We start from the raw sequence: 21375 nt of genomic DNA, 5'->3' as shown, positions 1-21375 counted from the left end.
CACTTCTGTCTTGCAAGTAACTTGACAGCTTTTTTTTTTTTTCAACAATTTCCTGACATCAGCTTTCGATCCTACCACATGCTCTGTGCTAAGGCATCACAGAAACTGAAGAATAAGACCCAAAATTGGAAAAGAGTTTTTAAATTCATTCATGGGATGTGGGCATCACTGGCTGGGCCATCATTTATTGTCTATTACTAGTTGCCCTTGAGAAGGTGGTGGTGAGCTGCCTTCTTGAACTGCTGCAGTCCATGTAGTGTAGGTACACCCACAGTGCCTGTTAGGGAGGGAGTTCCAGGATTTTGACCCAGCGACAGTGAAGGAACGGTGATATATTTCCAAGTCAGGATGGTGAGTGACTTGGAGGGGAACATACAGGTGGTGGTGTTGTTCCCATCTATCTGCTGCCCTTGCCCTCCTAGATGGTAACAGTCGTAGGTTTGGAAGGTGCTGTCTAAGGAGCTTTGGTGAGTTCTTGCAGTGCATCTTGTAGGTGGTACACACTGCTGCTACTGTGCGTCGGTGGTGGAGGGAGTGAATATTTGTGGATGGAATGCCAATCAAATGTCTTGGATGGTGTCAAGTTTCTTAAGTGTTGTTGGAGCTGCACTCATCCAGGCAAGTGGAGAGTGTTCCATCACACTCCTGACTTATGTCTTGTTGATGGTGGATAGGCCTTGGGAAGCCAGGAGGTGAATTACTCATCGCAGGATTCCTAGCCTCTGACCTTCAAACTAATGTAGATTCAGCCTGGTTGTAACTGTATACTGGATTCTGAGGCAGGGCAGAATTTCTGTCATGACTGATGATTCTCTCCGTTGCAGTTCTATCCTGCTGGAAGCCTCCATGTTACTGTGTCTTGTGATCTATGTGGGAGTAGTCCCCATTGTAGTGATAACATTGCCAAAGTTTCTATCCATAACTTTGTCTATTAAACCAAGCTGATTTGGTAACATGTCCCAGGAAGAACTAATATAATTCTGTCCAAAACCTTTGTAGCTTCGGTCTAAGTATTCAGAAGGGACGCAAAGACCCTTTCAATGTTGTGTGCTGTTAGGGCAGGGCAGTGCAGTAGGTGGTGAATGTTCCTGGTCTTGCCCCTCACTCTAAGGCAACTACACACTTTAGAATTTGTGCAGTAGCAACCCACACATGTGAGACTCCACTGTACAATCTGCCATGTGCTGGAAGCTGGAAGGACCTTCCTTCACAAATCCCAACCATCTATATGCTCTGTAGATCAGAAATCACTCGCATTAATAGCTGTGGAAAATGCAACCTTTTCTTCTAGTAAGGAGCCTCCTGTTCTTTCTATACTACCTTCTACTTTCTCTGAGTGGCAGGCGGTGACTAGTGGGGTACCTCGGGGATCAATGCTTGGGCCCCAGCTATTCACAATATATATCAATGATTTGGATGAGGGAACCAAATGTAATATTTCCAAGTTTGCTGACAACACAACTAGGCGGGAATGTGAGGGGTGAGGAGGGTGTTAAGAGGCTTCCAGATGATTTAGACAGGTCGAGTGAGTGGGCAAATACATGGCAAATGCAGTTTAACATGGATAAGTGTGAAGTTATCACTTTGGTAGGAAAAACAGAATGGCAGAGTATTATTTAATTGGTGGTAGATTGGGAAATGTGGATGTACAAAGGGACCTGGGTGTCCTTGTACACCAATCACTGAAAGTAAGCATGAAGGTGCAGCAAGCAGTTAAGAAGGCAAATGGTGTGTTGGCCTTCATTGTAAGAGGACTTGAGTACAGGAGCAAGGATGTCTTACTGCAGCTGTACAGGGCCTTGGTGAGACCACACCTGGAGTATTGTGTGCAGTTTTGATCTCCTTACCTAAGAAAGGATACACTGGACATAGAGGGAGTGCAGCGAATGTTCACCAGACTGATTCCTGGGATGGCAGGTTTGTCGTATGAGGAGAGATTGGGCTGACTAGGACTGTATTCACTGGAGTTTAGAAGAAAGAGAGGGGATCTCCATGAAATGGAAATGTATAAAATTCTGTCCGGGCTGGACAGACCGGATGCAGGGATAATGTTTCCTCTGGCTGGGTGGGGGGATCTAGAACAAGTGGTCACAGTCTTAGGATATGGATTAGACCATTCAGGACTGAGATGAGGAGGGTGTAAAGAGGCTTCAAGATGATTTAGACAGGTTGAGTGAGTGGGCAAATACATGGCCTTCACTCAGAGGGTGGTGAACCTGTGGAATTCTCGACCACAGAGGCTGTGGAGGCCAAGCCACTGAATATATTTAAGAAGGAAATAGATCAATTTGTAGACTCTAAAGACATCCAGGGGTATGGGGAGAGTGCTGAAATATGGCGTTGAGATAGAGGATCAGCCAAGATCATATTGAATGGCGGAGCAGGCTCGAAGGGCCGAATGACCTACTCCTCGTTCTATTTTCTATGTTTCTATTACTCCCTGTGCATCACCCAGTAAACTATATTCCAATGGACTATCAACCTCCTTCAGAAAATGCTTGTGTTGAGGTTAGTAAATGTCAGACACAGTGTCAGGTGACGTGTTTAGAGACTGCTTCTGTTAAGGTTCTTCACTGACCATGCCTGCAAAAACAGAGGCAATTATTAGAACAGAGAACTCTGTTAGATTTAAAACATACAGACAAGCAATACTGTGACCTACTGTGAGATGCTGAGCACTGGCATGTACATGTGGTCAGATATGTGGAGCATGCACAAGGGCTTATGGTAGGGATGTTAACAGGATAACAGACACATATACAAATTAGGAGCAGGAGGAGGCCACTCAGCCCTTTGAGCCTGCTCCCCCATTGAATAAGATCATGGCTGACCTGATTTCTCCACATTCCCACCCACCCCCATAACCTTTCACCCCCTTACTTTTCAAGAGTCTATCTAGCTCTGCCTTAAAAATGTTCCAACTCTGCTTCCACTGCCTTTTGAGGAAGAGAGTTCCAAAGACGCCCGACCCTCTGCGAGAAAAAAATCCTCCTCATTTCTGTCTTAGTGGGCGACCCTTTATTTTCAAACAGTGACCCATTTGACCCATAACATTTGCCTGCTTGAGTCGAAGGAAGGGGTATGGAGCAAGGGACATGGAGGATGGTGCAGATTAAATTATCTGTAATGAGCAGATGGAAAATCTCGCAAGAACTGGATGGCGACAAGTTACAGCTGCTAGTTGCATATCATAAGAGCTGTTCAAACACCGACAGACTTTACCCCTTTTGGGTAGGTCATTAAACTTTCTGCAGTACTACATTCAAGTACTTTGTGCTGCTTACCGTAATGCACATTGCCATCTGCTGCCATGCTCTCCTAGCTGGTCCCTTGGGCACCTTATGTTTGCGCTGTGGAAAAAAGATACCCTCTCCTGTGATAAATTTCCTGCAGCAGTATTTCATTCTCAGAGGTGGGAACCCTACGTTTGGAGACAACAATGTACGTTGGGGAACTAGGGACCGTACTGCTACAGTAACACAAAAATGTTGCACAAACTGGAGCGAATCTATTTCTGACTCAAAAAGACAAGTGTGATTCAAAGTTCTGTTGAGAGAGTCTATAAAATTTTTACAGCATGCGATGCATACTTGATGTGGTTTAACATTGAGGGTTTTAGATTGAATGGCGTGTATTCATACTGTTATGAGGATGTGTTTGTTTTTAGAAAAAGATATAATTTCTAATGCCTTTTTTATAGCTGGATTTTTTAGAAAAAGATATAATTTCTAATGCCTTTTTTATAGCTGGATTTTAAAAAACTGTAATCACATTAAGACAGTAGACAGACTGCCAACCAGCAAAATATGCAATTTGCTTTCCACCCAAATGGTGATGAAAAGGAGCAGACTCTCAAACCCACCCACCCCATCTGTGAAGACCCCATCTCCTGTTGACTTTTACACTTTTACTCTTAAAGCTTCTGAGATGAGACATCAAAAATGTAATTGCAACACATTGGCTGCAGCAGACATGGTAATCGAATTCCTCTGGAATGTACAGTCAGTAAGGGTTTTTCAGAACTGTTTACCAATTCAGAAAAGAAATTGGAAGGATATTCTGAAAGGCTGCAAAGAGCCAGGTCTCTCTCTTGAAATTACTGTGCATGGATATTTCTGAGAAGAGAAATAAACTGATCACTCGCCTTCAGGAAGAGCAGTCGGAGAGGTGGACCCGTCAGCTGCTTGGAACTGACCCACGCTGAGTTCAAAAGGAGAGTGAAAAGAAACAAATTGTGACATCACAGGAAAGAAGCAAGCTGTTTGGTGAGTATCTGATGAGGGTCTAGTAAGTGTTTAAATTTTATTCTAAACCTAAGATGGCAAACTAAAATAATTTTCTACTTGGATAAAACAGCGAGAGTTTAGGAGGTAAAACAGAGAGGGGCCGGGGCAGCAAAAGGGCCGAGAGGTGAAGGGGCCAAGTGGAGAGACGGTCGGGAGATTGAAAACAGCACATGTATAGAAATGTAAATTTCTAAAGAAGCAAATGGAAAGTAAGAATTTAGAGGCACAGGAGAGGGAGCTGATTTTTGAGTAAGAGCGAAGAATTTCTACTTTCTGCAAATTTCCAGTTTATAGTTAATGGTACAAGAGTAAGAGTAATGTTAAAGTAAGTTCAAGTAAGTAAAAGTAACTAAAGTTTAAGTAAAAATGTGATTTAAAAGTTTAAGGTTAAGGCATGGCAGAATAGCATAACCAAGCAGAATGCCCGTCCTGTGGTGTGGGGAGTCATTGACACTTCTCGTGACCCAGACCAGCCCCATGTGCAGGAAGTGTCACCGGCTGCACCAGCTTAAGCTCCGTGCTTCAGAGCTTGAGCAGCGACTGGAGTCACTGAGGTGCATCCGTGAGGCAGAGAACTACACGGATAGCATATTCACAGAGGTGGTCACACCACAAATAAGAGGCTGGCAGGCAGATAGGGAATGGGTAACTGCCAGGCAGTCCAAGAGAAACGGGCAGGTAGTGCAGGAGTCCCCAGAGGTCCCACTTGCTGTCCAGTTTTCCATTCTGGATATCGGTGAGGACAATGGATCCTTGGAGGAGTGCAGCAAAAGCCAAGTCCCTGGCACCACTGGTGGCCCAGCTATACTGGAGGGGAGGAAGAAGAGAGGAGGGCAGTACTGATAGGGGATTCTTTAGTTAGGGGAGTAGGCAGGCGTATCTGTAGCTGTCAACATGACCCCAGGATGGTTTGCTGCCTCCCTGGTGCTAGGGTCAAGGATGTCACAGAATGACTGCAAGATATTCTTGTGGGCAAGGGCAAACAGCCAGAGGTCGTGGTCCACATTGGTGCTGACGACAGAGGTAGGAAGGGGGATGTGGTCCTGAATCGGAATTTAGGGGGCTAGGTAGAAAATTAGCAAGCAGGACCTCTAATGTAGTAATCTCTGGATTACTCCCAATGCCACATGCCAGTGAGTACAGAAATAGGAAGATAAGATGGTCGAATGCGTGCCTGGAAAGATGATGCAGGAAGGAGGGCTTTAGATTCCTGGGACACTAGAACTGGGACTGGCTCTGGTGGAGATGACACCTGTACAAGCCAGACGGGTTGCATCTGAACAGAGCTGGGATTGAGTTCCTTGCGGGTCGTTTGCTAGTGCTGTTAGGAGGGTTTAAACTAACTCAGCGGGGGTGTGGGAACCAGGAGAGAATATTAGAAAGTAATACCAGGGTTCACAGAATGTTGGGGGAGGAAGATAGCACTAAAACAGAGAATAGTAAGTTGATATATGGAATCGGAGTAAAGGAACAAGTAATGAAGTCTAAATCAGGGTTACACTGCATGTATGTGAATGCACAGAGTATAGTTAATAAAATTGGGGAGTTACAGGCATACATTGTCCTGTGGGATTATGATGTTGTGGCGATAACGAAGACCTGGCTTAAGGAAGGGCAGATCTGGGTGTTAAATGTTCCTGGTTCCAAAGTGTTCAGGAAAGATAGACAAGGGAAAACAGGAGGAGGGGTGGCGTTTTTGGTTAAGCAGAGTATTGCAGTAATGGAGAAAGAGGATGTGTCAGAGGATTCAAGGACAGAATGGATTTGTTTGAGCTAAGGAATAAGAAGGGTGCAATTACATTGCTCGGTGTAATATATAGACCACCAGCTAGTGGGAAGGATATAGAGGAACAAATCTACAAGGAAATTACGCAGAGGTGTAAACATCATAGGGTAGTTACCCATATATTGACTGGGATAGTGTTAGTGTAAGGAGCAGTGAGGGACAAGCATTCCCAGATTGTGTTCAGGAGAATTTCCTACAGCAGTATGTGTCCAGTCCAATAAGAAAGGCAGTGCTAGACCTGGTTCTTGGGAATGAGGTGGTCTAAGTAGATCAAGTGACAGTGGGGGAACATTTTAGGGGAACAGTGATCATTGTATCATAAGGTTTAGGATGACGGTGGAAAACGACATTGGTTAACCCAGAGTAAGAATAATTAACTGGCACAGAGCAGACTTCAATGGGGCAAGAACAGAACATGCCTGGATAGACTGGAACCAAAGGTTGGGGGGACAAAGAGTAGCTAAACAATGGGCTACTTTCAGATAGGAGATGGGTTGGGCACAATCAAAGTCTGTTCCCTCAAAAGGGAAGGGTAGGACAAACAAATCCAGAGCTCCATGGATGACAAAGGACATAGAAATTAAGTTAAAGAAGAAAAAGTGTGCTTACGCCAGGTGTCAGGTAGCAAATACAATTGAGAACCAAGCTGAATTCAGAAGGGATGTGAGAAAGCATATACGAGAAGCTAAGAGGGTTTATGAAAAAAGACTGGCAGCTAACATAAAAGGAAATCCCAAACTATTCATAAGCACATAAATTGTAAAAGGATGGTAAAAGGATGAGTAGGGCCAATTAAGGACCAAAAAGGGGATTTACATATAGAGGCAAGAGACTTGGCTGAGGCGTTAAATGAATACTTTGCATCTGTCTTTACCTATGAGGTAGATGCTGCCCAGGCCATGGTGACAGGGAAGGAAACTCAGTCACTCAAAGGGTTTAAAATTGATGAGGAGGAGATATTGGATAAGCTATTGGTACTTAAAGTTGATAAGGCACTGGGACTGGATGAGATGCATCCAAAAATATTGAAGGAAGTGAGAATGGAAATTGCAGAGGCACTGGCAATAATCTTTCAATGTTCCCTGGATTCTGGGGAGGTGCCGGTGGACTGGAGAATTGCAAGCATTATACCCTTGTTCAAAAAAAGGTTGTAAAGATCTGCTTTGCAATTACAGACCAGTCAGTTTAACTTCGGTGGGGGAGAGCCTTCTAGTAACAATTATTTTGGATAGAATTAATAGTCACATGGAAAAATGTGGATTGATTCTGAAGAGTCAGCATGGATTTGATAAAAGAAAATCATGTCTAACTAACTTGCTGGGGTCTTTTGAAGAGGTAACAAAGATGGTTGATGAGGGAAAGGTCGTTGATGTGGTGTATATAAACTTCCAAAAGGCGTTCGATACAGTGTCACACAACAAGCTTGTGAGGAAAGTTATAGGTCATGGAATAAAAGAGACAGTAGCAAAGCAACGTGGATACAAAATTGGCTGAGGGATAGGAAACAGAGAGTAATGGTTAAGGCAGCTAAGAGGAGACTTGATAGAAGTTTTCAAAATCATGAGGGGTCTGGACAGAGTAGATAGGGAGAAACTGTTCCTGCATGTAAACGGATCGAGAACCAGAGGGGCACAGTTTTAAAGTGTTTTGCAAAAGAAGTAAATGCGAGGTGAGAAAAACCTTTTTCATACGGTGAGTAATTCGGGTCTGGAATGCACTGCCTCACAGTGTCGTGGAGGCAGGTTCGATTGAGGCATTCAAGAGGGCATTGGATGATTATGTTTCAATATAAAATGTGCAGGGTTATGGGGAAAAGGCAGGAAATTGGCACTACGTTAAAATGCTCAGAGAGCTGGTGCAGACAGGATGGGCCGAATGGCCTCCTTCTACACCGTAACAATTCTGTGATTCTGTGAACCAAGATCTTTTGCAGATAAAGCATGGAAACCTACTCTGTACAGCTACACCCAGGGGTGGCAACTGAACAAAACAGCCCCAACATAGAATCACCATATCGAGTCCAGCCATAGGACAGTAAACTCTATATTTCCTCTTTATTTTCTTCACGAACTGTAAGAAATCTTTAAGTCTATCCTCGTGTTCTGTGTGTGTGAATGAGGGTTACGATTTACCTGTATTTTTTTTATTTGAACAGTAGGGTCAATAAACTTATCTTGTTCTCTAATTTAAACTCTGAAAGCCTGCCTGATTAATTGTTTATAATCTGAACGCATACATAGTGGGACTCCTGCAGTATTGGCAAAGCACGTTCTTGCCAAATTCACAAAAAGAACCCTCTTATGGTCAGACCTGGAATGGTAGGTTCAGGGAGTCAATCTTTAGCCCCCCCCCCCCCCACATGGTTATAACAATACTCATATGCAAACAGAAAGGCTGGATCACTTTAAGCTAACAGTTTATAGAAATTAGATTAAATGTGACATTTTTACCTGACTAATTTTTATATAGAAAGAAAATTATAGAATTTCTTTAGTGAAACAGGATAAATCCTGCATCTGTGACTCAAAGTCTGAAGGGGGTCCTCCTACAGATTTTTTTCATGAATTTAAAGGCACAGACCTGCCCTCTGGATCATGGCTTTACTTGAACTCTGATGTTTTTTTAATATATTGTTAAGAGCTTTTCTTTTTATCGCCCTGGGATTTGGTACATTGCCTATCTATACATTGAATGTGATATAATTTAATTATTTGAAGAATATTGCCTACTGTACTCTTTCAGTGACATCTTATTTCTTATTATTTTTAATTGATTTTGATTTTCTTTCCTATTATGTTTTTAAAAAAAACACCTGTGAATAATGCAATTAAACACGCCAGTGAATGTGAAGACCTAATGTAAAGCTGAGTACAGCACTGTGCTCATGTCAGCCCAAAAGCTGCTGGTTACTTCTTCTAGGATTTAGCTGCCTAAGGGAGAGAGAAGATCCAGTGGGGTCAGTAGTTATTGAGTTGCAATTCTAGTATTGGCAGGTGTCTGAAATTAGGTCATCCATCAACAGTCAAGATGCAGCATCCAACATGGGAGGAAAACCAAGATAGTGTGCTAAACAAAAAACAGAAATACCTGGAAAAACTCAGCAGGTCTGGCAGCATCGGCGGAGAAGAACAAAGTTGATGTTTCGAGTCCTCACGACCCTTCAACAGAACTAAGTAACTAAGTAGAAGGGTCATGAGGACTTGGAACATCAACTTTGTTCTTCTCCGCCGATGCTGCCGGACCTGCTGAGTTTTTCCAGGTCTTTCTGCTTTTGTTTTGAATTTCCAGCATCCGCTTTTGTTTTTATATTAAGGTAGTGTGCTCTTCGCTGCTGGATAAATATAGTCATGTAGGCTAGTGGATAATTCAAGTTTCTTATTATATCATTTTCTATACATGTACAGGAACAGCCTAGTTATAATATTTATCATGGGTTTTTGTAGGAAACAGCTATCGAGCAAGACCCTAGCTATATTCTGAACTGGTGCTGTTTTATTTTCTAAAAAAATAAGTACCCCATGCACATCAATATGTGTCAATGTGAGTCAGTCATACTGAGCTCTGTAAAAAATAGAATGGCATTTCATATTGTGCTGTAAATAATTGACTTTCATGTTCCTGTTAATGTCAAGCTTTATAGGAGCTTTGGAGATTGATACTAGAATCATTAATGAGGTAATATGGAAATCAGAGGAACCTTGAGGGACAGCTGTGGTTTAAAATTGAAAGATATCATCTTAATGGTGTAAATAAGATTGAACAAGGTCTCTGAAGTAAAGAGAAAATCTATTTCGCTTCCCCTTGTATTAGCTATTCACACTTCTGATTTGGCCCCTTGGCATCAGATCATGTTTTTCCCCTATTCCTCTGATGTCTTCTGATGCTCTCCTGCATCATGCCTTTTTCAAATCTTTTGTCTCTTAAAAACCTCTTAGTTTACTACCCTTGGCTTTCTCAATTTTACTCAGCAATGGCTTCTCTTCCCAATAGAATTCCTTTACATTGCCCTCCTCTTTTTTCTCATCTACATGGTGCCCTTTCCACTTTCTGTTTTCAGCCTGCTTGTCTGACATCTAGTCTTCGATAAGCCGCAGTTTCTTCCAAATAGACACTGGACTGATGAAGACCATATGATACCTATTCCACACGGACTGCAGCAATTCAAGAAGGCAGCTCACCACCACCTTCTCCAGGGCAATTAGGGATGGGTAATAAATGCTGGCCCAGCCAGTGACGCCCACATCCCATGAAAAAAACTCAGTGTGTCTCGTTCCTGTCAAAACTATAATCCATTACCGTCCTCCACTGCTGAACATGAATGTTTGCAATCTCTGCATCCTATCCAATTCTGGGCTGAACTTTGGTCCCCATAGTCTCTTAATGATAAAACCATTTCCATTGCATTGCTCATCTTCCCCACCCAACCCCCACCACTTCAGTCCATCTACTACCGTAACCTTCGTTCATGTATTTTATCACCTCACAGTCAACAATGCCAATGTTCTGCTAGCTGGCCTCCCATCCTCCAAATCCTGTACCAACGCCTGCTTGTTCAATACCCCTGACCTTGCTTTCCAATACTGGCTACTAGTGCCCTAACAATTTAAGATTATAAAGGTCTTTGCAGTATCTCTATATTGAAACTCTATATTGTCCACCAACTATAAAATACCATACTGCCCCATTCTTTCAGCTTCTCTGGCCTTTTGTGTATCCCCCACTTCCTTCCCTCAACCATTGGCAGTCATGCCTTCAGATGTTTAGCCTCCGTGCTCTGTAATTCCCTCCTTAAACCCCACCTCTTTAACACAGCTTTTGGTCACGCCACCTAACAGCTCCTCTGTTAGCATCCATGCACATTGGGACTGTTTATGTAAAAGGTGCTATATAAATGTAGGTAGGTGTTATCATCGCCAGTCATTCTCCAGGGATGGTTTATTTTATTCAGCACTCTGTGGCAGATTCACCAAATAGTTGATTCAAGTTAATGCATTGGTTATAATGTTCAACAATAGTAAACAATTCATTTTCCTTTGTGGTGAATGTTCTCCCACAATGCTTTTGGGCAGGCCATTCTATGATTTTGACAGTGAAGGAGCAGTGATATATATCCATGTCTGGATAGTGTGTAACACAGAGGGGAACCTGGAAGTGATGGCATTCGCCTGCAGCTACTGCTCTTGTCCCTGTAGATGATGGTAGCCGTGGGTATTGAAAGTGCTGTTGAAGCCTTGGTGAGTTGCTGCAGTTCATACAATAAGTGCTGATAATGGAGGGAGTGAATGTTTCAGGTGCTGGATGGACTGCATTGTTTCAGATGGTGCTGAGCCTCTTGTCACAGTCGCATAAGTGGATAGTATTTTGTTACATTCCTAAGCTGTGCCTTGCAGGTAGTGCATTCGCTGCAGAATATTGTGCCTCTGACCTCTAATACCACAACATTTATGTGGCTGGTCCATTTAAACTACTGGTCAAAGTCAGCAGGATATTGATGGGCAGAGGATTTGGTAATGGTGGTGCCATTTAATGTCCTGGAGAAGTGGTTGGACTCTCTCTTGTCGGAGATAGTCACTGCCTGGACTTATGCATCCTAGAATAGAAAATTAATCTCCTGGGCATTCCCACTAGCAACCGGGGAGAATTATTCATAGTTTGTGAGAGGCTTGCTAGCACAAAGGTTGAAACTCTACCCTCTTCCTGCCCCACCATCATATGTGGATCCTGCCCCCCAAGCACTCAGCTCCATGTGCAGCTGTGTCTCAGTTCCCACCCATCCATTTCCTGACATTTCAACAAACAGCCTGCCATTTCCTGGTAGCAAGGCCCTCAACCATAGCTTTGGTACAAGTGTGGTCCTCCCGAACTTCAAATATTTATGATGGAATATTTTACCATTGAAGTAAATTTGCTCAAGTACCTGTTTGAGTAAATTTCAGCTAATTTCATCTCCTGCCTGTACCAAAGTGATTGTTGTTTTGAAAAAGCATTGACCAGAAACTAGCCATATAAATAATATGGATACAAGAGCAGGTCAGAGGCTGGGAATCCTGTGGTGAATAACCCATCTCCTGACTCCCCAAAACCTGTCCACCATCTACAAGGCCCAAGTCAGGAGTGTGATGGAATACTCCCCACCTGCCTGGATGTGTGCAGCTCCAACAGCACTCAAAGCTTGACATTGTCCAGGACAAAGCAGCCCACTTGATCCACCACCTTGAACATTCACTCCCTCCACCACCAATGCACAGTAGCAGCAGTGTGTACCATCTACAAGATGCGCTGCAGGAATTCACCAAGGCTTCTTCAACAGCACCTTCCAAACCCGCCACCTCTGCCATCCATAAGGACAAGGGCAGCACACATGTGGGAACACCACCACCTGGAAGTTCAAGTCACACACCATCCTGATATTAGCCGTTCCTTCACTGTGGCTGGCCTGGAACTCCCTCTTTGACAGCGCTGTGGGTGTACAGTTCACCACCGCCTTCTCAGGGGCAATTAGGGATGGGCAATAAATGCTAGCCTTGGCAGTGGAGCCCACATCCATAGAACAAATATAGACCCAACCTAAACAATATACAGAGTCCTGATTTATGTCCTGGTATAAAGATTATTTGTTTTCATTATATAATATGAAATACATATTATGTCCCTTCTATTTTACAGACTTTGAAGCGACAGAGTGCCTTGGCCTTATCCTTGTTTAACAGTATTGTTATCCATGGAGACCTGCAGAACAATAAACTTAATCAACTAGCAGTAAATTTATGGAATCTCGCCCAAAAACATGGGTTTGGTGACACCAAAATCATGGTAAGGACAGAAGACTACAGCTATGGTGCATCACTGTTGTCATTTCCTAATATGCTTGATAACTGAATTGTTACAGCACAGAAAGAGGCCATTCGGTCCATCGTGCCTACACCAGCTCTCTGAGCAAGCAACTCACTTAGTGCCATTCTCCCACCTTCTCCCTGTAATTCTGCACGTTCTTTTCAGATAACACTCTAATTCCCTTTTGAATGCTTTGATTGAAGCTGACTCCACCACACTCTCAGGCAGTGCATTCTATGATTCTCTGTCGATGGAATTTTTTAGACTATTTGAAATGGCTCATTTGTTCAACTTTGAAATTTGTTAATAAACTAACTCTATAATTTAATGAGGTTCATTCTTTAAAATGAGGTGAATAGATTTTTATTTTATATCTGTGGTTAATATTGAACTTGTGATTTAAATGAATTCTCTCCAATGGGCCTTTCTTTGGCAAAGGTATTTAAAGTTAAATAAAAAGGATATTCCTTAGGATTACTTGGTTTGAACATCAATATCTCCAATCTATCTAGCTGAAGAGAGTAAATCACAAAAGCAGATCTATTTGTGAAGGGATATCTAAGAGCCTATAAGCAAGGGGACATGCCATATTAGATTTAGGAAATAGCATAGTCATGTAAGAATTTAGGCTTAGGTAAGGCTGACTTCAGTAGGTGCAGACAGGAACTAACCATGGTAAACTAGGCAAATCTGTTAATGGGCAATTCACCAGAAGATCAGTGCAAACTTTTTTTTTAAAAAAAGAATTTGTGATGCAGAACCAGTTTATATCCCTAAGTTACAAAAGCTATGCTTGCCAAAAAAAGTTACGAAACATAACATAAAAAGGAAAAACTTACAAAAATACATTAAAAATCTCACATCCTGGTGACTGGGCTAAATACAATGATCAACAAAAGGTTACAAACATGGATTGTGAAAGGAAACTTAAAGGAATATTAAAATCAACACCATTTTACTATTAGGAAAGAAGGGCTGTTAAGAGCAATATGGGCCTTGAAAACTAATAAAATGGTGATACTGTAAATAGAAATGGGGAGACGGCAGATGTGTTGAATAATTACTCTGTCAGCATTTAGTTAGAGGTCAAGAACACTAATATTAAATCAGAGACAGGGAGTCATCAAAATTAACTTCAGCAAAATATAGTAATAAAGAAAATTACAGCACTAAAGAGTGATAAATCCCAGAACCAGAAAATTTCTATCCCAGGGTTTTAAAGGGAGTAGATGTGAATGATACAGATACCCTAATTATAATCAACCAAAGTTTTCTTAATTCAGGAACTGTGCCTTTAGATTAGAAAATTGCACTTGTCACTCCAGTATTTAAGAAAAGTGAGAGTGAAAAAAATTTAATAGCTGAGCACTTGGAAAACAGTGGCAGAATTGGACAGAGTCAGCATGGATTTACAAAAGGGAAATCATGCTTGACGAATATTCTGGAATTTTTCAAGAATATAACTAGTAGAGTTGATGAGGGGGATCCAGTGGGTGTGGTTTATTTGGACTTTCAGAAGGCTTTCAACAAAGTCCCACATAAGAGATTAGTGTGTAAAAATAAAGCGCTTGGGATTGAGGATAGTGTATTGAGATGGATAGAAAACTGGTTGGCAGACAGGAAACAAAGAGTAGGAATAAATGGGCCTTTTTCCAAATGGCAGGCAGTGACTAGTGGGGTACCGCAGGGATCGGTGCTGGGACCCCAGCTATTCACAATATATATTAATGATTTAGATGAGGGAACTAAATTTAATATCTCCAAATTTGCAGATAACACAAAGCTGGGTGGGAGGGTGAGCTATGAGGAGGATGGAGAGATGCTTCAGTGTGATTTGGACAAGCTGAGTGAGTGGGCAAATGCATGGCAGATGCAGTATAATGTGGATAAATGTGAGGTTATCCACTTTGGTAGCAAAAACAGGAAGGTAGATTATTATCTGAATAGTTATAAATTGAGAGAGAGGAATGTGAAACGAGACCTGGGTGTCCTTGTACACCAGTCGCTGAAGGTAAGCATGCAGGTGCAGCAGGCAGTAAAGAAGGCAAATGGTATGCTGGCCTTCATAGCGAGAAGATTTGAGTACCGGAGCAGGGATGTCTTGCTGCAATTGTACAGGGCCTTGGTGAGACCACACCTGGAATATTGTATGCAGTTTTGGTCTCCTTATCTGAGGAAGGATGTACTTGCTATAGAGGGAGTGCAGCGAAGGTTTACCAGACTGATTCCTGGGATGGCGGGACTGACATATGAGGAGAGATTGAGTCAGTTAGGATTATATTTGCTGGAGTTCAAAAGAATGAGAGGGATCTCATAGAAACCTATAAAATTCTCACAGGACTAGACAGGGTAGATGCAGGAAGGATGTTCCCGATGGTGGGGGAGTTCAGAACCAGGGGTCACAGACTGAGGATAAGGGGTAGACCATTTAGGACTGAGATGAGGAGAAATTTCTTCACTCAGAGAGTAGTGAGCCTGTGGAATCTGTTACCACAGAAAGTAGTTGAGGCCAAAACATTGTATGTTTTCAAGAAGGAGTTAGATAAAGCTCTTGGGGTGAAAGGGATCAAAGAGTATGGGAGAAAGTGGGAGCAGGCTATTGAGTTGGATGATCAGCCATGATCATAATGAATGGTGGAGCAGTCTCGAGGGGCCGAATGGCCTACTCCTGCTCCTAGTTTCTATGTTTCTGTGTGAGAACCAATGAATTATAGACCAGTTGGCCTAACATCTATTGTCAGGAAATTACTGGAATCTATGATTAAGGATAGAGTGATTGAACATCTTGAACAGTTGATCAGAGAACCAACATAGATTTGTAAAGAGTAGGGTCGTTCCTAATGAACCTGATTGGATTTTGTTTGATGAAATGACAGTAGTTGACAGGTGAATGTCAATAGATGTTGTTTTATATTGATTTCCTGAAAGCATTTGACAAAGTTCCTCATAAGAGACTGCTAGTTAAAGCTCACGGAATTGGAGGTAAATTATTGGCCTGGTTAAGAAATTAGCCGAGTGACAGGAGACAGACAGTAGGGATAATTGGCAGGTACTCAAATTGTCAGGATGTGGCTTGGTGGTATCCCACAAGGATCTGATTTGTGGCCTCAACTATTTGCTGTACTTATTGACAGCTTAGATGATGAGATAGAGACCAAGTTTGCCAATGACACAAGAATAGGCTGTATTATAAGCAGTGTAGATGGAAGCATAAAATTACAAAGAAATATTAATAGATGGAGTGAAGGATGATTGATCAAGGTTTTCAAGATATTAAGGTAAACTGATAGCTAGAGAGAAACAATTTCTGTTGGTTGGGGAATTTCAGACAAGGAAATGTTACCTGTCAGTTGGAGCCAGGTTTTTCAAGAATGACATTAGGAAACACTTCTACACACAAAACATGGAAGAGATTCAGAACTCTCTTCTGTGAATGACATTTGATGCTAGATCAAATATTTATTTTAAATCTTGAGATTGACTGATTTTGTTGAGTAGAGGTGTAAAGGGTGTTAAACTCCTAACAGCCAGTTGGTGAAGGAGGAGGTCTGTTTTAATTTATTCCCAAAGTGAAACATTTGAAATATATAGGTCCTAACTCCAATACCCAACACCAGTGTCGAGAAATGTTTCTTTGGATGATTACTTAAGCACATATAGTTAGTGCCCTCCACATGTATATGCTTAACCTTAATTTATATAATTAACAAGGGGTATGAGGCAAAGGTAGTATATGGAGTTAGTTCACAGGTCAGCCATTATCTCATTGAATAGTAACAGGCTCGATGGGCTAAATGGCAGCCTCCTGTTCAAATGAATAAATGATGTAGGCTATTAATGAAGAAATAATAAAGAGAAATGAATATGAGAGATTAAAATAGCAAAATTATGATTTACCATTGTATTTAACATTATCAAATTGATTTTTCTATTACACGGAGCTTACCAATTCAGCATTGTTTTACTAATGTGCTGTCAATAAGTGTTTAACTTGACTAAAATTTGGAATGTGCTCAAGTGTTAAACAGCTCTACTTGTAATTGTTTGGAGAAAGTTGCAGCAGAGTTGCATTTAACTATTTTTTTCACTAGTCATATGTTTCATCTCATATATGAAAATTCCTGCACTTGAAATTATTCTTAGATAACATTGTGTTGCGATCTATTACGATATGTTTCATAGTATTTGTAGAAAGTTTTCTAATTACTTTCACACTTTATCATCAATTATCTGCACTTCTGATCAATGTTTTATTATTTTGAAGGTGAGAACATTAGAACACATCAAACATCAAAGTAAACAACCAAACATGAGTCATTTTGCAGAATTAATGTTGAGGCTCCCACTCCAATCACGGACATAATACTGCCACTTGTTTGTACTACAGAAAAGTACAACTGCCGTCGACAGATGATGTCTGCTTTTAATATAGAGAAAAATCTCTTTAAATATACCAAGTTCATAACTTTAACACTGATTATAAGTGACTAATCTGTTTTTCTTTGCCTTGTAAAAAATGCATGTAAGGTTAGAGCCATACGCAAAATCGAGGTGCATCCTCATTTTTCCACATGATAGATTCTCAGTGTTTTTTTTATTATGGGAAGGACCAGGTAAAGTTTGGGCCATTCAGTACAGGGAGAAAATGAGGATTAGTCCTGATGATGGTTGTTGTGTACTTTCTACTGATCAGCATCAGAGCACAATGAGCAGGTTGTCTCTGTTTCTTCTACACCTGGTACAGTCCAATAAGACCCAAGAAATTAAGGGACAAATACCTATTTTTAAGTATTGAATTATTGTTGGTATCTAAAATATTGAGTTAAGTGGACACTATAATTAGCATTTGAAACATCTTGAAATTAAAATTGATAATCTTGATCAAGGTATCTTTACTAGGAAGCAGAAGATTGGCCAAGGAAATTGTCAATCAGCTGGCTGAAATTTATCATGTTTCAGTTCATTACATTGTACCGTACATTTATCCAATACCCTTATGTAACCTGTACAAGAGATTTGAATAATTTCTTTCCCCACCCCAGTACTCTACTGTTTGCTGGTTTTTGGTCCTTTAGTTGAAATTTTAAGCTTGTAATTTGGCAGTGGAGACTTGTTTTGATCACTCAAGTGGAGATAGAGTAGGATTTTTTTTAGACTTCTGCAAGTTGTTCATCTTCACGTATTTTCTTTCCATGAATGTAAATAGTCTTGTAATTGATCACCACAGCCATCATCAAAGATGTCGAGTGATTACCTATGAGTAAGTATTAGAATAACTGGTTTCTTTGGCCTTTATTTCCTGGAGCGTTCCAACTGGTGTTTCAGCTGAGAGCTGTTGAACTTTGCTCAGTTGAAGCATTCAGGTTGGACAGTAGACAGCCAGGAGGCTTATGCACTTGTGTAGGGCGCTCAGAAAGATGTAATATCTTGAGCTGGTGGATTATCTTCTTTTTGGAGGAAATATTTTTTTCCAGTTATCTGAAAATGTGTTTTCATATACAGGCTTACAATTTCACTACAAATTAGGAACAGAGGGAATCCTTTCTCCCTGTCATTTCGGAGAAAGTTGAGCAAATTTCCTTTTTGGCAGTGGTACATGAGCTTGAAATGATTTTCAAATTTCTGCTTATTGGAAGATATTTAGTAAAAGGCACTTTTTGGAAAATACTTTAACTCCCTTTCATGTAGTAAACATTTTTGTTTTCTAGATCAAGGACCAGAATTGATGCTTTAAAAATAAATTGTCAACTAAAGCTGGTGAATAAGTATATATTGTATCAGCTATCATATTTAATCTGTTTTAAAACTGACTTAAAGCAAACAAAAATCATGTCTTGTATCTGTGATAATAGAAGCAAATTGGTCAGTGCCATTCTGTTGAATCTTGTGTCAAATTCAAAGTGATGTATAGTGCATAACATGATCTTATATAAAACATAACATCTGTTTAGCTAATGTAAAATGACAAAACCAGTTCTGTGCATACAAAAAATAAACCCATGTTTATTACATTTCTGAACTCATTTTTTGTCTCATTTTGACATGCCTCCTATATTCAATATTTCTTTGATACAATTTTGTCAATAAAACACAGTAATGAGCTTTATTAAGGAACAATTCATTTTCAATAACTGTTATCTGGTGAACACTTTGGTACCTCGAGAGATGATTTTCATTGCCTAATTTAGAATGTGCTGAAGCTAATTTTCAGTTAGTTGTAGATAAATTCAGCATAGTAAACTTCCCACAAAAAGATCAATTTTATCTTTTTGATAGTGTTGGTGAACAGATGAATGTTGACCAAGATGTTCAGAGAACTCACTGCTCCTCTAAATAGGCAGATAGGGCCTGGTAAGAGCTCAAAGACTACAGTCTTTCTAGTATGGTGTCTTTATTGAATTGAATGTAAGATGGCTGCCTTCAGGGAGTCCCTCATGGCAGATGTCACACATCTATGGCAAACCAGATAGGACATGTAGTTATTGCACTTCAAAACCCAAACATCCCCTTTTTCATAACGAACAAAAGATAAATTTGTATGCACTATCACATGTAACTGTGAGTTACCCGAGTTACCCACTATACCGCACTGTTCTCATGCATTAACAAACTGTTCATTAGTCTCATCAGCCTCTGCACATGCATTGCACACATAGGCGTTAAATCATGCAGGTCTCTTAATGGTGTGCGTTATCAATGGCTGTTCATCTGGGTAATGTTCCCTCTCTGAGTGCCATTCCCATGGCACTTGTTGCCATGGTGTCTGTTGTAGATAGTCCACGAATCCAACAAATTGTTGCAGTGTTTTCACATCTGTTGGTCGCTGCTACAATTCTCATCTCGTCAGGATCCAGGTGAAGACCTTTTGCTGTCAGTACATGATGTAGACTTGACTTTAGACATTTTCAATTGCAATATTTTCTTGTGCAGCTTCAGGTTCATTGGATGTGCTCTCTCTAGCAGTCGTATTAAAATCTGATCATGTTCAGCTATGGTCTCTTCCATTGTCTCTCCACATCCATAGATTGGCAGATCATCCACTGTGGCTTCCACTCCAGGAAGATCACTGACTATCTCATGCTGTCAACAGTGATATTCTTCTGGAGCCATGGAAATGCCAAATGGCATACACAATATCTGTATCTCCCTAGCAGTGTCCAGAATGGAGTTAGAAAGCTGCTAGTTTCATCCAGCTTCACTTGCCAATAACCATCCTTTACATCTAGGGTATTAAAGATCTTTGCCTGGGCAAGATGTGGCAAAATTCCTTCCAAGGTTGGCATGGGGGAGTGGGATCTCTTCAGTGCTTTATTTAGATCCTTTGAGTCTGTGCAAATTCAGCTTTCCAGGTTGTTTCACTGCTATCAGGTTGCTAATCCAGTCAGTAGAAGTTGTTACTTTCTTGATTACTCCCCTCTTTTCCAGCTCTTCTACCTTGTTTTTCAGGCTTGACTTGAGGGCAGCTGGAACTCTTCTTGGCAGATGATGAATTGGTCTTACACACTCATCTAATTCGAGATGATATTCTTCAGGTAGACATCCAAACCCTGTAAACACACCTTTGTCCTCCTCTAGGATCTGTTCAGCAATCAATGGTTTTGTGTGCTGCGACACATTGTAAATCTCTGTTGGCATGTTTAGGGTTACCAGTCCAAGCTTTAGACTTGTTCCAGCTCAGATAAGTGGCTGTTGCGTACTGTGGAACCCTGGATGATCTTTCTTGCAATTCTTGGGCTCTGACTAATCCTCCCTAAATGAGAATCATGCCATCATATAGCCTCAGTTGCCATTGTAAGTGGAAAAGTTGCCAGTTCTGCCACATATCTCATTTCATTTTGACAGGAGCTAGGAGTGGAAAATTTACAGCCATTTTTGTCTTACCCAGTGAGTTGCTGCCTTCAGCTTCTCCTTGTCTGTTTTTTTTTCTCGGCTTTTAGCAGGTTGGAATATTTGTTTTCCTCTTTCCGTAGCTGTGGCTTCCCTTCCAGCTTTTCAAAACTCCATCTCAGTTCCACTTCTGACACCATGTTACGAGCTCAAAGCCTATAGTTTTTCTAGTGTAGTGTCTTTATTGAACTGAATGTAAAATGGCTGCCTGCAGGGAGTCCCTCATGGCAGAGGTCACATGACTATGGTAAACCAGATAGGACATGTCTTGTTTGGGTTTTGAAATGCAATCATTACATCAGCTTAATGGCTCATCTAAAAGAGTGAAGCTCATCTTTACCAGTGCAGCACACTGTCAGTACAGTCATGTGCCAGTCTAGTTTATGTTCTCAAGTCCTGGAGTGGGGTTGGAACCATCACTTGACTTGGAGGCGCATGTATGGCCTCTAATTAGTATCTAATCTAATTAACTGGTGCCAATTCTCATATCAGTAAGATAGCAATAAGCATACTATTTAAATTGTACCAAGAGCTGTATAGATTCAGGTTTCTGCCCCTGCCAGAGTTGTTTCTACACGGTCA

General features: G+C 41.1%; 1 protein-coding gene across 5 annotated transcripts in view; it reads left to right on the top strand.

Annotated features, from left to right (window-relative positions):
• The window catches only part of vps35l (VPS35 endosomal protein sorting factor like), a 172689-nt gene extending 153772 nt beyond the window's left edge, over positions 1 to 18917 (top strand). For 4 of the 5 annotated variants that reach the window (XM_041206353.1, XM_041206352.1, XM_041206350.1 and 1 more), the window contains 2 exons: positions 12739 to 12885; positions 17171 to 18917. In XM_041206353.1, coding sequence (XP_041062287.1) covers positions 12739 to 12885; positions 17171 to 17269 — 246 coding nt within the window. In that variant the 3' untranslated portion in view covers positions 17270 to 18917. Of the gene's footprint in view, positions 1 to 4150; positions 4266 to 12738; positions 12886 to 17170 lie in introns of those variants that run through there. The other variant, XR_005945298.1, reaches the window with a different exon arrangement.
• The last annotated feature ends 2458 nt before the right edge of the window (positions 18918 to 21375 follow it).

This window comes from Carcharodon carcharias, chromosome 15, assembly GCF_017639515.1.
Source record: "Carcharodon carcharias isolate sCarCar2 chromosome 15, sCarCar2.pri, whole genome shotgun sequence".
NCBI lineage: Eukaryota > Metazoa > Chordata > Chondrichthyes > Lamniformes > Lamnidae > Carcharodon > Carcharodon carcharias.
Note: the sequence above shows the minus strand (reverse complement) of the source record. Positions and strands in the feature narration are given on the sequence as shown.